At 36.2% G+C, this 14,333-nt stretch overlaps 1 protein-coding gene across 17 annotated transcripts in view; it reads left to right on the top strand.

The window, feature by feature from the left end:
• The window catches only part of ADGRL3 (adhesion G protein-coupled receptor L3), an 811,968-nt gene that overhangs the window by 719,503 nt on the left and 78,132 nt on the right, over nt 1–14,333 (top strand). For all 17 annotated transcript variants that reach the window (XM_045993750.1, XM_045993732.1, XM_045993758.1 and 14 more), the window contains one exon: nt 938–1,158. In XM_045993750.1, the coding sequence (XP_045849706.1) occupies nt 938–1,158 (221 nt within the window). The remainder of the gene's footprint in view (nt 1–937; nt 1,159–14,333) is intronic.

Genomic DNA, 14,333 nt, shown 5'->3' with positions numbered 1-14,333 from the left:
ATCCCAAGCAGACTCCATGGTTAGCGTGGAGCCTCACCAGATTGATCCCATGACCCCCAAGACCACGACCTGAGCCGAAACCAAGAGTCAGAGACCTGACTGCTCCACCCATGCACCCTTAGGATTTCTTAAATAAAAAATAAAGACCTCCACTTCCCCAAGGAGTGAAAGTTTCAGAACTGACGTAAAAAAACAATACATGTTCAGATGAAACTTGTAGTGCCTTAGAGTACATGCCAAAATAAGGACCAGCTGTCTTTTTTGACCAAGCTTGTCTAGCCCAACATTTCTTATAATAACAGGAAAATGAGAGAAAGAAAGCACTCTGGAACATTTTATTTTATTTTAACCACACCTACTTTTACACTTTGCAGCATGAACTTCCCAATATCACTTTAAATCCTTCCTGAAACCAGGCAGAGAAGAAATAAACCAGCAAATAATAATAGCAAAGTAATGATCCCATCACAAAATACTGTAATTATTATACTTTTTAACTTTAAGAGCTTTTATTCTCCTTGGTTTTAATGTTTCTTTTTCATTTACAATTGGAGAACTTAGTGATAGAATACACATGATCATAGTCAAGAAAAATAATGCATGAGATGTTTTTAAAACTTTAGACTAATCTCAGTAATAATTATCAATAATAGGCTCTTATTAGAAGTTTTTCCTAAATTATTTAATAACATTTCCTTATTATCATCCTACGCTGTCATAATGTCTGTAAGCCATTATTACAAAAAATGTTAAATGTGGTTATGAAGGATCAGTTATTAAAACGGAAGGTTCCGTTTTAACATCGGAATTTTCAGAATCTTGCCTAGATGATTATTTTGCAGACCTCTTGTGTTACCGCAGTATTGCTAAATGTTTATGTTGATACTATGGTAGATTTCGTTCCGTTCTTACTCGAGCGCTTTGTTCCCTTCCCTAGATTGCCTGTGCCGTTTTCGCTGCCCTCTTACATTTCTTCTTCCTGGCCGCCTTCACCTGGATGTTCCTGGAGGGAGTGCAGCTCTACATCATGCTGGTGGAGGTTTTCGAGAGCGAGCACTCACGGAGGAAATACTTCTACCTGGTCGGCTACGGGATGCCCGCGCTCATCGTGGCTGTGTCAGCAGCGGTAGACTACAGGAGTTACGGAACAGATAAAGTGTGAGTTTATCATTTCTTCCCCCCCCCCCCCCCCCTTCTTTGGAAATCTAGTTGAAATACATGCTTTGGATTTTCTTGGAAGCCAACGTCTCTATGTCACCTCACAGCAATAAATGATAGAACTGGGGAAGCAAATGGGGATAATTCAATTCAAGGTTGTACTTTTGTTATGATACAGAAAGAGAAAAAAAAAATCCCGAGATTCAGTAGGATGCTGTTTAAAACAGCTTAATTTTCCCACAGCTACATCAGAGCCTTGAGTAATTATACGAAGATGGACGCTTTAATATCTTTCAGAGCACTGGGACATTTGTCAAATGAAGAACTAGCTATGTCAGAAGATGTGTATTCAGAGGACAGCACAGTCCCCGATATTAATGGCTTCTCTTCTTCCTGACCTGTCAGTTCTAGTCACCGGATAGAAATTTATATCATTAACAGAAAGAGAAACAATAGGAGCAGGAGCAGCTTGTTACTTTTCCCCTTTTTTTTTTCCCTAGGTGGGTATTGGGTTGTAGTGATGAATGTTATTTTCGGTATCCACTCAAATTGGTGAGACATACATGTCCTGGAAAGGAATTCAGTGAAAAATATGTTTGTAATCCACATCAGTGTAACGGTTGGCATCCTGAGAATGAATGAAAGTTTCAAAAGAAAAAGATCAGAAAGAAGACCAAGAGAGAGCTCCAAAGAATACCCTCATTTAGGACATAGTTTGAGGTGGGAAAATAAAAATAAAGACAAAAGCCTTAAAAGAGAATGAGAGCCTTTAAAAGAACCTTAAAGAGAGTGAGAAGCCTTAAAAGAGAATGAGAAGATCGTTTCAAGATGGTGTTTCAGAACACCAGCTGTGGTGTTCCATAGCAAAGATAGTTCAAGAGGATAAGCACTGAGGAAAAATTATTTGTCCTTTGCAACAATTATTTTGACAATGCTGGACGCAGAAGCCAGACTGGAAGGTTTGAAGAGATACGTCAATAGCAAGAAAGTAGAGTCTTAGAGTGTTACCTGTAGTCTGAAAATGTTTGAAAAATAGTGAAAAGATGAACTTGTGTTTACAGAAATGAAGAAGAATTTTTCAAAATGAAGTCCAAAGAATGTCTAGGGGTGGCAAGAATGCATTTCGTAGGAGGAGATTAATAGAGGGAACATGTCTGTGCCTTATTTGTATTTAATATATAGAGAGGCTAAATGAAAGGGGAAGGTCCTACAGGGTTAGAAAGGCATAAGATTATACATAAGATTAAGAAAACCTTGATTTAATACAGGAGTTGGCTTTGCAATGCACCTCATCCAAGACATTAATTTTACAAATGAAAATAATCAAGGACCAGGTAAATTAATTGCCTTGCCCATGGTTATAGAGCTAGATAGTGGCAGATGTGTGATAAAAAAGACCAGATTTATTTCCCCTACACTAGGAATGTTTTGGAAAAGTAAAATGACCCCTCTCTTCTAAGATGAGTGTGAAGGAAAAAACAGATAAGATGAATTTCAACGTGGAACAACTTTCCCATCAGGTCGAAGAAGCAGACTTGCTAAGTGAACAGGTGAGGTCACGTTGAGAGGACAGGAAATTTGAAAAGTCTTGAAATGAGCACTATGGAAAATGTGCTAAGGAGCCATTAGACATTAATAAAAAGATTTCCAAGCAGCACTGAAGGCTCAGATGAGGTTAGATAAGATCAATTTGTACAGAAGTTAATAAGCCAAATTTCATGACTTTCCACCAGCCATCAGCAGCCTGAATATGCTGGCAATCAAGCAGCTCACTTTCCCTAAGAGAGGATTCATGAGGAGGGAGGACAAGCAGAAGCATTATTGGGAGCATAAAGTAGAATATGTGTCGGTTAAAAGGCACCATCAACACAGTTGAAAGAAGACCATCTCACTTCTTTTTCTTTTTTTAAGATTTTATTTATTTCTTTGACAGACAGAGATCACAGGTAGGCAGAGAGGCAGGCAGAGAGAGAGGAAGGGAAGCAGGCTCCCTGCTGAGAAGAGAGCTGGATGTGGGGCTCAATCCCAGGACCCTGGGATCATGACCTGAGCCGAAGGCAGAGGCTTTAACCCACTGAGCCACCCAGGCGCCCCAACCATCTCACTTCTGTTGAATTTTTCTCTCTTGAGTGCAAGGCTGTAAAAGGCCATTTGTCTAAACATAACTAATAGTAATTGTTTTTTAATCCAACCTTTATGAAATGTGGTCAAATCTGAGTTCATTGTGTGGATCCCAGTGACAACTACGGAACAAATTAGGATTAGATAAAAGCATTAAAAGAGCTTGCCTCCAAAGACCTCTTAGGTGAAGGGAAATTGGGTAGATCAGATTTTTTTTTTAAATAACACCTGTATTGATGTAATTCACGTACCATAAAATTTACTCTTTTAAAGTGTATGCTGCTGTAGTTTTTAGTACATGCACAGTATTCTGCACGCATCACCACCGTCTCATTTTAAAACATTTTTATACCTTAAACAGAAACCCACTAGCCGTCATTCTCCTTATGTCATAGGATTTTACGTTTTAATTAATGTATATCCCCTCTAAGATATTAAAATTGAGTGATACAGCTATTTGTGACCTACTAGTATTCAAATATTGTTCTTAAGTAATTTCATTTTGCTCTCTTGCAGCCCCTGAATTGCTTCTACTTTTACGTGTTTTATTTCTTTTTAGATATTTGCAAATTTTCCTGTCACTAAACTGACTCAAACTTGTTTGCTTTGTGTTTTAACCATTTATTTTGAGACAGATGTCATTTTCTTGGTAGTACGAATCTATCTTGCCTTAGAATCAATAATACGTAACTCTCTTGTGACTGTTCAAGCTTTGGCCATCCTTGCTTTAATTTCCTGCACCATAACTGGAAACTCTAATTTACTGACATTATTACTGTGTGGGAATAGAGGCTAATTTACTTCCCAAGCACTGATTTAAAATAAGCCTTCATAATAGTTCAGTTCCACAATTATGATTTTTCCCAACACAAAGAGCAGCAAAGCCGATATAGAGAAAAGGGAGGATAGATGAAAGAGGGAGAGAAAAGAAAACAGAAAATTGCTTTAAAATTCTATCTCAGGCAGGCACAAAGTGTTTAGTGTCTCATTTGTACATTTTAAATAAATCGTCTGCAGAGAAACCTTCCAGAATACATGGAAAAAATGTTTAACTTCTACCAATTGGGAATGCATCCAATCCAGGGTCTATTTTGCCCATTGAAGAAGCAGGTGTGGAGAAAGAAACATTACTCAGGCATTTTTGCATTTACTTGAGAAGCTGAAATGAACAGATCATGTTTTCTATCAGGAGTTTAATCAAGATAGTTTCTCAAAGAAAAATATAAACAGTGAATTTTTCCACAACTCGAAGGATTTCTGCATATAGAATTATATATCTTGTTCCTTATTATCAAATCTTTGTTGGTCCAGTTTCTGTTAGTATTGTCGACTGCTTTTATTTGAACTTCAGATGACATTCCTGACTCCCTGTTCATCTCATGACTTTTTCTCATGTAAATCTATCTCAAATTGTTTTTTTATTTGCCAATGTTACCTTCTTATGTGCTACGTTTATCTTTTTTTTTTTTAAGATTTTATTTATTTATTTGACAGACAGAGATCACAAGTAGGCAGAGAGGCAGGCAGAGAGAGAGGGGGAAGCGGGCTCAGCAGGGAGCCCGATGTGGGGTTTGATCCCAGGACCCTGGGATCATGACCCTAGCCGAAGGCAGAGGATTTAACCCACTGAGCCACCCAGGCGCCCCTATATTCATTGTTTTAAATACGAATATATAAAGTCCACAGTCTTAAATAAACTGGAATTAGCCAGAATGCAGACACATACTTTCAGCTTTTTTCTGTAAATTCGTATTAAGCTCAATACAATGAATTTTTATGTCTTAGAAATCTATTTCATTTATATTTGGAACTTTGTTATTATTAAATTTTTACTTCAGTTTCAACCACGTAAGAGTACATCTAGAATAAAGCCATTGAATATATATTATAGTACTCCAAATAATAATAAACATTCTTCCCTTTTCTCTCCTCTTAATGTATTTAATTATATTTTATTATACGGACAATGAGGTCTTATTGCTGAAAACTTTAACAATAGTGATAATAATAGCTTACAATTCTAAAAAGTAGAGAATCATATCAGTGGTAGTATCAGATAAAATTAGAAATAAAATTAGTTTTGTAGGTTAAATAACTGTTACTTTGATGCAGATAGTGGTAACTATCATATTCCATCTGGCTGATGGATTATGATGTGTTTTTCTGTGAAGTTTTAGGGTTGTTGAACTGATTATTATGTACAAAACACATACACACAAAGCACACATAATTTGATTTTGAGAAGTTGCTTAGTTTGCCATCAATTTGCAATGCTTATAAGAGAATTTATTATTATTTTCTGATGTTGTTTAATCAAATCTTTTCATCTTTACTGACATTATCTCGAGAATGTATTTAGAATTACATTTAGTCACAATAATTGGACATTTAAAAAATTAGATCAGAAGACCAGTACAATCATTTAATAAAAGAAAAAGAAAAAGCTTTCAGCTAGTGGGCCACAGTTCTAAATTGCACTGTTAATAATGGGCATTTATTCAATTTTACCTCTGGTTTTGTATCTTCCCTTAGTCTCTCTTATACTCTTATTCACATGCACATTCAGTGAAGCCATTCAGTAAATGATACTGTCAGAAGATAAAGGCTGGCATTGACTTAACAAAATTTAAACATGGCTGATTTAGAAATTCTATGCTAGGTACTTTCATTTTATGACCTGAAACTAATTAGTTCATGTAAACTTTAATTACCTCACTATTCCCAAAAAAAGGTGCAAACCATTTTAACAGTTAATTTTTTTTTAAAGAGAAAATCACATTTATAGTTTATAACACTTCCCTTATAATCCAAGTATACAATGGGAAAAGGAGTGGTTAATGTGATGGGTAAATTGGAAAAGATTAGGAGCCAGTTCCAGGAGGAGGGAGGGCTTTGGAAAGGAATGAAGCCCAGGGATAGCCCAAGACTTAAAATACGGGCTTGAAACTTTGTAAGGGGTTTCCAAAAGATGTCAATTAGGTCATAAACATTTATAATGAATCAGAACATCCTTGAGTACTAGAAGCATAACCGAGGTCTTAAAAATAATTGAAATCAAATTTTATGGTCTGAAAATAATTATAAATCATCTATTAAGTCTTATATTTGTCTCCCTAGCTCACTAGTTTAAGAACAACTCTAAAAGAGGTAGTATCTCCTGTGCTAGTTAAAAGCCACCCCCCCCAATTTCTTATTTTCACTTCATTATTCAACCAATGTAATTATTTGAGTAGGAAAGTGATTATTGATTTTTTTAAATGTCAGTTTTTAGTATTATTCAAGAAGGAACCTAGCCAAAGAACATTGAACTTGATGGGGGCACCGGGCTGGCTTAGTCACTAGAGCATGGGATTCTTGATTTTGGGGCCAGGAGTTCCAGCCCCACATCGGAGGTAGAGTTTACTGAAACAAACAAACAAAACACATTGAACTTAGTAGTATCTGCAAGTTATATGCACAGCATGTCTACTTAATATGTTTCACCATTTCGAAACACTTCAACCCACTCACAGGAGGTTATATATTAATTTGGAGTAGTTCTCCAAGCATATTATTATATGTTGTAAAATATTCCCACTTGTAACATTTCATTGACATGAAGCATCCACCTTACTGAACATATTATTATCTTGATTTTGGGTTGGCCAATGGGAAATAGGATAGATGATGAAGAAGTATTTTTCATTAACATATATCAAGAAGATTATTCACCACGTGTGTGGGGAATACTGTGTGTCTATATGTTATTTTATTGAAGACCAAGAGCAGGATTTATGGGCATGTGTATTAGAGATTGATGGCTTGTTGTGTCTTCATTTCATCACCTGGGAACCGTATGACTGGGCATAAAATTATCATAATACATAAGAATTGAGGGTTGAGCATAATCTTTTCTTTTGAGGAGTTGGCTCTTCCAGAACTATTGAAGAGAACATCTGGATTGCTGTCCTGTTATGTACAGAATGTGATTAAATTTTGGCCCTGAAGTCGGATGTTGGTCTTAAGTTCTTAGAAATATGATAACTTCCACATATAGAGTTGTATCAAGTTGTACCATAACTCCACCCACTGGAATGTTATGATAAAAAAAGACAGATACTAACATATGTTGATGAAGATGTGTATGAATTAGAATCCGCAGATATTGGGGCGCCTGGGTGGCTCAGTGGGTTAAGCCGCTGCCTTCGGCTCAGGTCATGATCTCGGGGTCCTGGGATCGAGTCCCACATCGGGCTCTCTGCTCAACAGGGAGCCTGCTTCCCTCTCTCTCTCTCTGCCTCTCTATCTACTTGTGATCTCTCTCTGTCAAATAAATTAAAAAAAAAAATCTTTTAAAAAAAAAAAAAGAATCTGCAGATATTGCTACTGGCAATGTAAAATGGTGTAGCTAGCTACTTTGGGAAACAGTTTGACAGATCTTCAAAATGCTAGCCATAGTTATTACATGACCCAGTAATTCCACTTCTAGGTATTTACCCAAGAAAAATGAAAATCCAGATTCATTCAAGAACTTGTATATGCATGTTATTATGTCCAACATTTGATGAAAAGATATAAACAAAATGCAGTCTGTCTGTATGATAGAATAGTATTTAGAAATGAAAATGAAGTATTGATGCATGCTACAAGATGATCACATCATAAAAACATCATGTTAAATGAAAGAATCCAGTCATAAAATGCTGTACATTGTATGATCCCATTTATATAAAACGTCCAGAACAGGTAAACCTTTAGAGAGAAAATTATAGTTGTCGCTAGGACTGGGAAGGGGTTAGGGAAGCCATTGGGAATGAATTTGATAGAGACAGTGAGGAGTGACTTTTGGTGGGTACAAGGTTTTGTTTGGACGCCATGAAAATATTCTAAAATTCAGTTACAGTGATTAATTTTACAACGCTTAAATAGACTAAAAAACATTGAATTGTATATTTAAATGGATGGCTTATAGTATATAAGTTAATTGCAATAAAGCTGCTTAAAAATACTAAAATTTTTACTAACTTATGAAGAGATGACTTTATATTTAAAAGATCAATTATTTTTACTTGAGCCATATTTCAACAATGCATGCTTTCTGTACAGCATGTAAATTTCTCATCTACTCATTGAGAATTTATGAGTGTCAACAAAAATAGAACTTTTATTTATTCTATAACGCATATCTTTGTTTTCTTTGAGAGACACATAATAGCGCCAGGGACTTTGGAGTCAGGTAAACTAGGATAAAATTTGGCTCAACTAATTATTAGTCGTATGGCTATGGGCAAGTCACTTAGTATTCCTGAGTTTCATTTTCCAATCTATAATGTGGCAGTTATTATGTAAACACCTTCCAAAACTATTACAAAGTTTGAAAATATGTGTTTTTGTATATATGAGTAAATACATACCCACATGTGTCTGTGTGTGCATCTGTGTGTATATATATTTAAGTAAGCATATATGTAAAGTATCTGGCATATATATGCATGTTAAATTAGAACTATTATTATTACGGGTTAATCTTATTTGGCTGATCCAAATGAAGGAATACAAACTTTATGATTAGCAACATTAGTTGTAAAATAAATTGTATTAAAAGCATCCATTTATAGAGTAGTAATTACAATTCTTATGCTGCTGCCCCTATTACTTTAAGCAATGTGGGACTTAGTCTAGCATTTAGTGCTAATAAATTAAAAGAGATAGTGCTTTTCTAACCTTTGTAGTTCACCATAAAAATGTAAGATGTATTTTGCTAAAGAAATAATGAAAAACTTATTTTTTAAAAAAATAACATGTTAGGGACATGAAGACAACATAACCTGCATTTTATGTATGAGATCTAGTTTTGAATTCCAAGATCCAAACCGTAGCTAAACCACAAATGCTAGTCTTAACTACCACTGGTCACACTCCATTCCTGCATTGCTCTGCCAGTATTTTTCCAGTTCATGTACTTGCTTGCAAAGTATTTCAAGATTAGATGCATGAGTATGCTGTGATGAAAATGGCACTAAAAGAGCCTAACAGACATATTATGTACGCAGTAAGCTTAGAACGGGAATTACTAGGCTTGAAGTATATATTTGTCCCCTTTCCCCCTCTCTCCCTTTTTTTTTTTTTAAGATTTTATTTATTTATTTGACAGACAGAGATTACAAGCAGGCAGAGAGGCAGGCAGAGAGAGGGGAAGGGAAGCAGGCTCCCCGCTGAGCAGAGAGCCCGATGTGGGACTCGATCCCAGGACCCTGGGATCATGACCTGAGCCAAAGGCAGGGGCTTTAACCCACTGAGCCACCCAGGTGCCCCACTACCCCCCCCTTTTTTTTTTGCCCCAATTCTTTTTTTTTCTTTTTCTTTTTTTTTTAAAGATTTATTTAACAGAAAGAGATCACGAGTAAGCAGAGAGGCAGGCAGAGAGAGAGGAGGAAGCAGGCTCCCCGCTGAGCAGAGAGCCCGATGGGGGCTGGATCCCAGGACCCTGAGATCATGACCTGAGCTGAAGGCAGAGGCTTAACCCACTGAGCCACCCAGGTGCCCCTGCCCCAATTCTTTATTCCTTCTTTTCTCTCTCAATTTTCCCAGATATATATAGTAGAAATATAAAGAGATCTGCATATGTTACAGAGGAAAAAAATTATGTATTATGCAAATTCTCATAAACAACCTGATATAAGTAAGCCTTGTAAATTGTATGGTCTAATAGTAGCCAAAGATTGTTTACTGACTACATTTAATACTCACCACGGATGGTTCAGCCTGCAGTGTAGGGTCCTATAGAAAATAAGCAAACACCATTGTTAGCTTATGTTATTTCACAAAACTGGTGAGTAGTCAGATGTCTACTTTGATGAGTGAATTAAACAGGCGACAAAAACACAATGTCCCGAAGCATTTTAATTGCACTATGTTTAACATGCTAATTGGAATAAGAAACTACACTCTGGTAATGTTACTATTATCTAAAATCATTATAAAACATAGGTTTTAGGGGCGCCTGGGTGGCTCAGTGGGTTAAGCCACTGCATTCGGCTCAGGTCATGATCTCAGGGTCCTGGGATCGAGTCCTGCATCGGGCTCTCTGCTCGGCGGGAAGCCTGCTTCCCCCTCTCTCTCTGCCTGCCTCTATGCCTACTTGTGATCTCTCTGTCAAATAAATAAATAAATAATAATTTTTTAAAAAAATAGGTTTTAGGTGACATTTATATATGTTGGATAACTGGCTTTACCATTTTTCTAAATACAGAATCATACATTTTTAAAGTGACTGATGAAAATAAAGTGGTGAGTAGTTTAAGAGGAGGAAAGAATAAGCTTTGGAAGTATGGTTTTCACTTGTCCTGTTTTGAGAAATTAAGTTGTTTCATTATTTTATTTTTCTCTTTTCTGAGTAAACATGAAAGTGGTACTTGCTGGATTGGTAACAGACATTTTTGAGGAAGACTGATCCAGATATCAGCATGTTATTATTTAATTTGCAATAATGTTTCTTAGATTTTGGAAGACAATAATTCTGGAATCCTTATGGATTAGCACCATTTCTTTTGCATATTAAATCTATAAGCTTGTATTAATGTCATAAGGCTTCATCAAATATATAACAATATATGTTGCTTTTACAATTTGAAAAAGAAAATGCTCCAGAAATAATTTTTGTGACATCTTTGTGTTTAGGCAAGTGAGGAAAAAAAAGGTCAAGGTGTATGATATGTGACAAGTACTCCTTTGGACTCCAAAATATATCTGGTCTTTTATGATTTTTCAGTATTACTTCAAATAAGCATGTAGTAACCCTAGGATATACTTGTTTTCAACAGCAAGTCATCTCTTTTGTTACAGTACAGCTATAAACATACTTCATAACTTACATTCATATGACTGAATTTCATTTAAAAAAAAAGAAATTGACATAGCTTAAAAATTAACACGAATGGTCTATTAAAATTAATGATTTCACAAATTAAATGTTGCTTAGTGGAAAAGGCAATTTTCAGATAAATTATATTCGCAATAGCAAGTCTACTTGGCCATTTGCAAGCTGGACTTTATTGGGCTTAGTGTGATAAGTTGTTCCTCTAACATTTGTCTCCTCTTAACCAGCACATTTTCACTATATCCAAGTGACATTGAACGGCCTAGACTTCTAGAATACCATGTCGTGGGATATATAGACCTGTGCATGTGATAAATACCCCACATAACTCTCTTCTTTACTGGCACAGGGAACCCAGGGCAAGAATCACACAAACTTTTAAGGTAGTTACTGGGAAAGAGAGAAACTGTAGAAAGCTCTGAGAAAGCCAGCATGTGGCCAAAAACAACAGCAGGTATGGCCATATGGCAATCGAATTAGAAAAGGGAGTTTTGCCACACTGCCTTCCAGAAGGTAGTCAAGCCCAGGCAGCTCTCATGAAGGGATGATTTACTCAATACATTTTAAGTGTTTCATATTGCCTCTTACACCGTTCAGGCCCAAAGGGAACTTAAATCTATTATACCAAATAGATATTGAAGTGTTTTCTTAAAAATAAAAAAATAATAACTTCTAAAGTAATTTCAGTTTCACATTTAAAGATCACGGTGCCAAAAGCATGTTTATTTCCAATTAAGCCTTTGCTGAAACTGTTCTCAAAAAAGTAAAGCTTTGTAAGGCTAAAATTTAATAACGTTATTTTATTTTAACAACACATTTGGTGAGATTTTTTAACATTTTTAAAATCCCCTACCTAGTCTAAGGCACTCTGTAATAATATAATTTAAATTATTTGTATAAGAACCCCTTAACCTGTAGAATAACATTTTTCAGAAATTCTTGAGGCACATTTTCCTTTTAAAAGAATTTGCTGAAAATATGTTTTACGTCTCAGATTAGCTCTCAAAAACCCGTTTGACCTACAAGGAACAGGAGCTATACTGGTAACAGTCATTTTAAAATTTATTATTGTTATTGTATCATGTTATAATTTCAGCAACATTCTTGGAATGTGTGTGAATGTGTATGTGTGTGCCGGCACATGTGTGCATGTGTGTTTAATCTGGTGAAATGTCCAGGCTTTGTCTTTTATTGTTCTTATCTTGAGGGAAAATATCATCTTTGTTGAGAATAAGAGAGACGTATAAACATTTCCCCGGCTCTGGTCTTCCCCCTCCACACATGCCTACAACTTTACTAGGGTGATAACTAGCCTATGGTCAGCATGAACATAATGTTCCTATTTCAAACTTGAATTTTCTAATTTGTTTCTCCTTATTGACAGTACCATACTTCCATTTTCCATGACCACATTTTTAGAACAACTGACCAATAAGAAGATAAATCCTTGAACTCATAGCTAATAGTTTAAGTATGGATTTCTTCAAATAGGATTATTACATGTATCTTGAATAGAGAGAAATTATCTATGTAAAAAATGTGGACTAGTAATCAGTTACTTTTTGGAGTACAAATACTATATTTCTATTGAAATTAGTTTACATTTACTTACCTTAGTAGAAGAAAGATTTTGTTGTTTTAAAATTGTTTTCTTTGGTATATGGTTATTTTTGTTTTGCCTAGGAATCCAGGTTTTTTGTTTGTTTGTTTGTTTGTTTGTTTTTAAAGATTTTATTTATTTATTTGACAGAGAGAAATCACAAGAGAGGCAGGCAGAGAGAGAGGAGGAAGCAGGCTCTCCGCTGAGCAGAGAGCCCGATGCGGGACTCGATCCCAGGACCCTGAGATCATGACCTGAGCCGAAGGCAGCGGCTTTAACCCACTGAGCCACCCAGGCGCCCCTAGGAATCCAGGTTTTAACTTAAAAAAAAAAAAAAACCTAAGTCATGGGAAAGTAAAAAAAAAAAAAAACATAATAAACATCACTGCCTCTATCGCTCAGATGTTAGGCTATTGCCATTTTGGCGTGTTGCTTTCAGTAATTATTAAAATAAAACATATGGTTAAGCCCTTTGGTCGGCTTATTGTCCTACTCTCATGTGAGAGGGAACCACTAACATGAGTTTGATTTTTTTTTCCCTTTCAATTAAAAAAAATTACATATGTATATCTGTTAAAAATGTATTATTTTAAATATACAGCTTGAACAGCTGTGAATCCTGACCCCCATGCCGTCCACAATCTGCATTTAACTTTTGATGCCCCCCAAAACTTGACTACTAATAGCTTACAATTGATCAGACAGAAGCCTCACCAATAACATCAGCAGTCGATTAGCATATATTTTGTATATTATATGTAATATATACCATGTCCTTACAATAGAGTAAGCTAGAGAAGACAAACTATTATTAAGGAAACCTGGGGCGCCTAAGTGGCTCAGCCCGTTAAGCATTTGCCTTTGGCTTAGGTAGTAATCCCAGGGTCTTGAGATGGAGCCCTGCTTCTCCCTCTTCCTCTGCCTAGCCTCTCGTGCTCGCTCTTTCTCTCTGCTCTCTCTCTCAAATAAGAAAATCAAATCTTTCTTTTTTTTTTTTTTAAGATTTTTATTTATTTGACAGGGAGAGAGAGAGACAGCGAGAGAGGGAACAGAGCTGAAGTGGGTGAGGGAGAAGAAGACTTCCCACTGAGCAGGGAGCCTGATGCGGGGCTCGATTCCAAGACCCTGAGATCATGACCTAAGTTGAAATCAAGAGTCCTAATGCTTAACTGACTGAGCCACCCAGGTGCCCCAAATCTTAAGAAAAAAAAAAAAAAAAGGAAAGAAAAGAAAATCCTAATGAAGAGAAAATACACTTACAGTACTGGACTGTATTTATTGGGGAAAAAATTCACATACAAGTGGGCCCGAACCATTCAAACCCATGTGGTTCAAGGGTCAACTATGTGTTCAAAGGTAATATGGCACACGGTATATGGCATAGCTTCTTCATGTTACTTTTTCACTAAAATTCGTTATCATGGTCTACTCATTGAAACATAAAGATCCACCTCTTCCCTTTTTTTTTTTTTTTAACGATTTTATTTATTTATTTCACAGATAGAGATCACAAGTAGGGAGAGAGGCAGGCAGAGAGAGAGAGAGGAGGAAGCAGGCTCCCTGCCAAGCAGAGAGCCCGATGCGGGGTTCGATCCC

This window comes from Meles meles, chromosome 2 (assembly GCF_922984935.1).
Source record: "Meles meles chromosome 2, mMelMel3.1 paternal haplotype, whole genome shotgun sequence".
NCBI classification, from domain to species: domain Eukaryota; kingdom Metazoa; phylum Chordata; class Mammalia; order Carnivora; family Mustelidae; genus Meles; species Meles meles.
The sequence above is the reverse complement of the archived record's forward strand: the minus strand, read 5'-3'. Positions and strand labels throughout refer to the sequence as shown.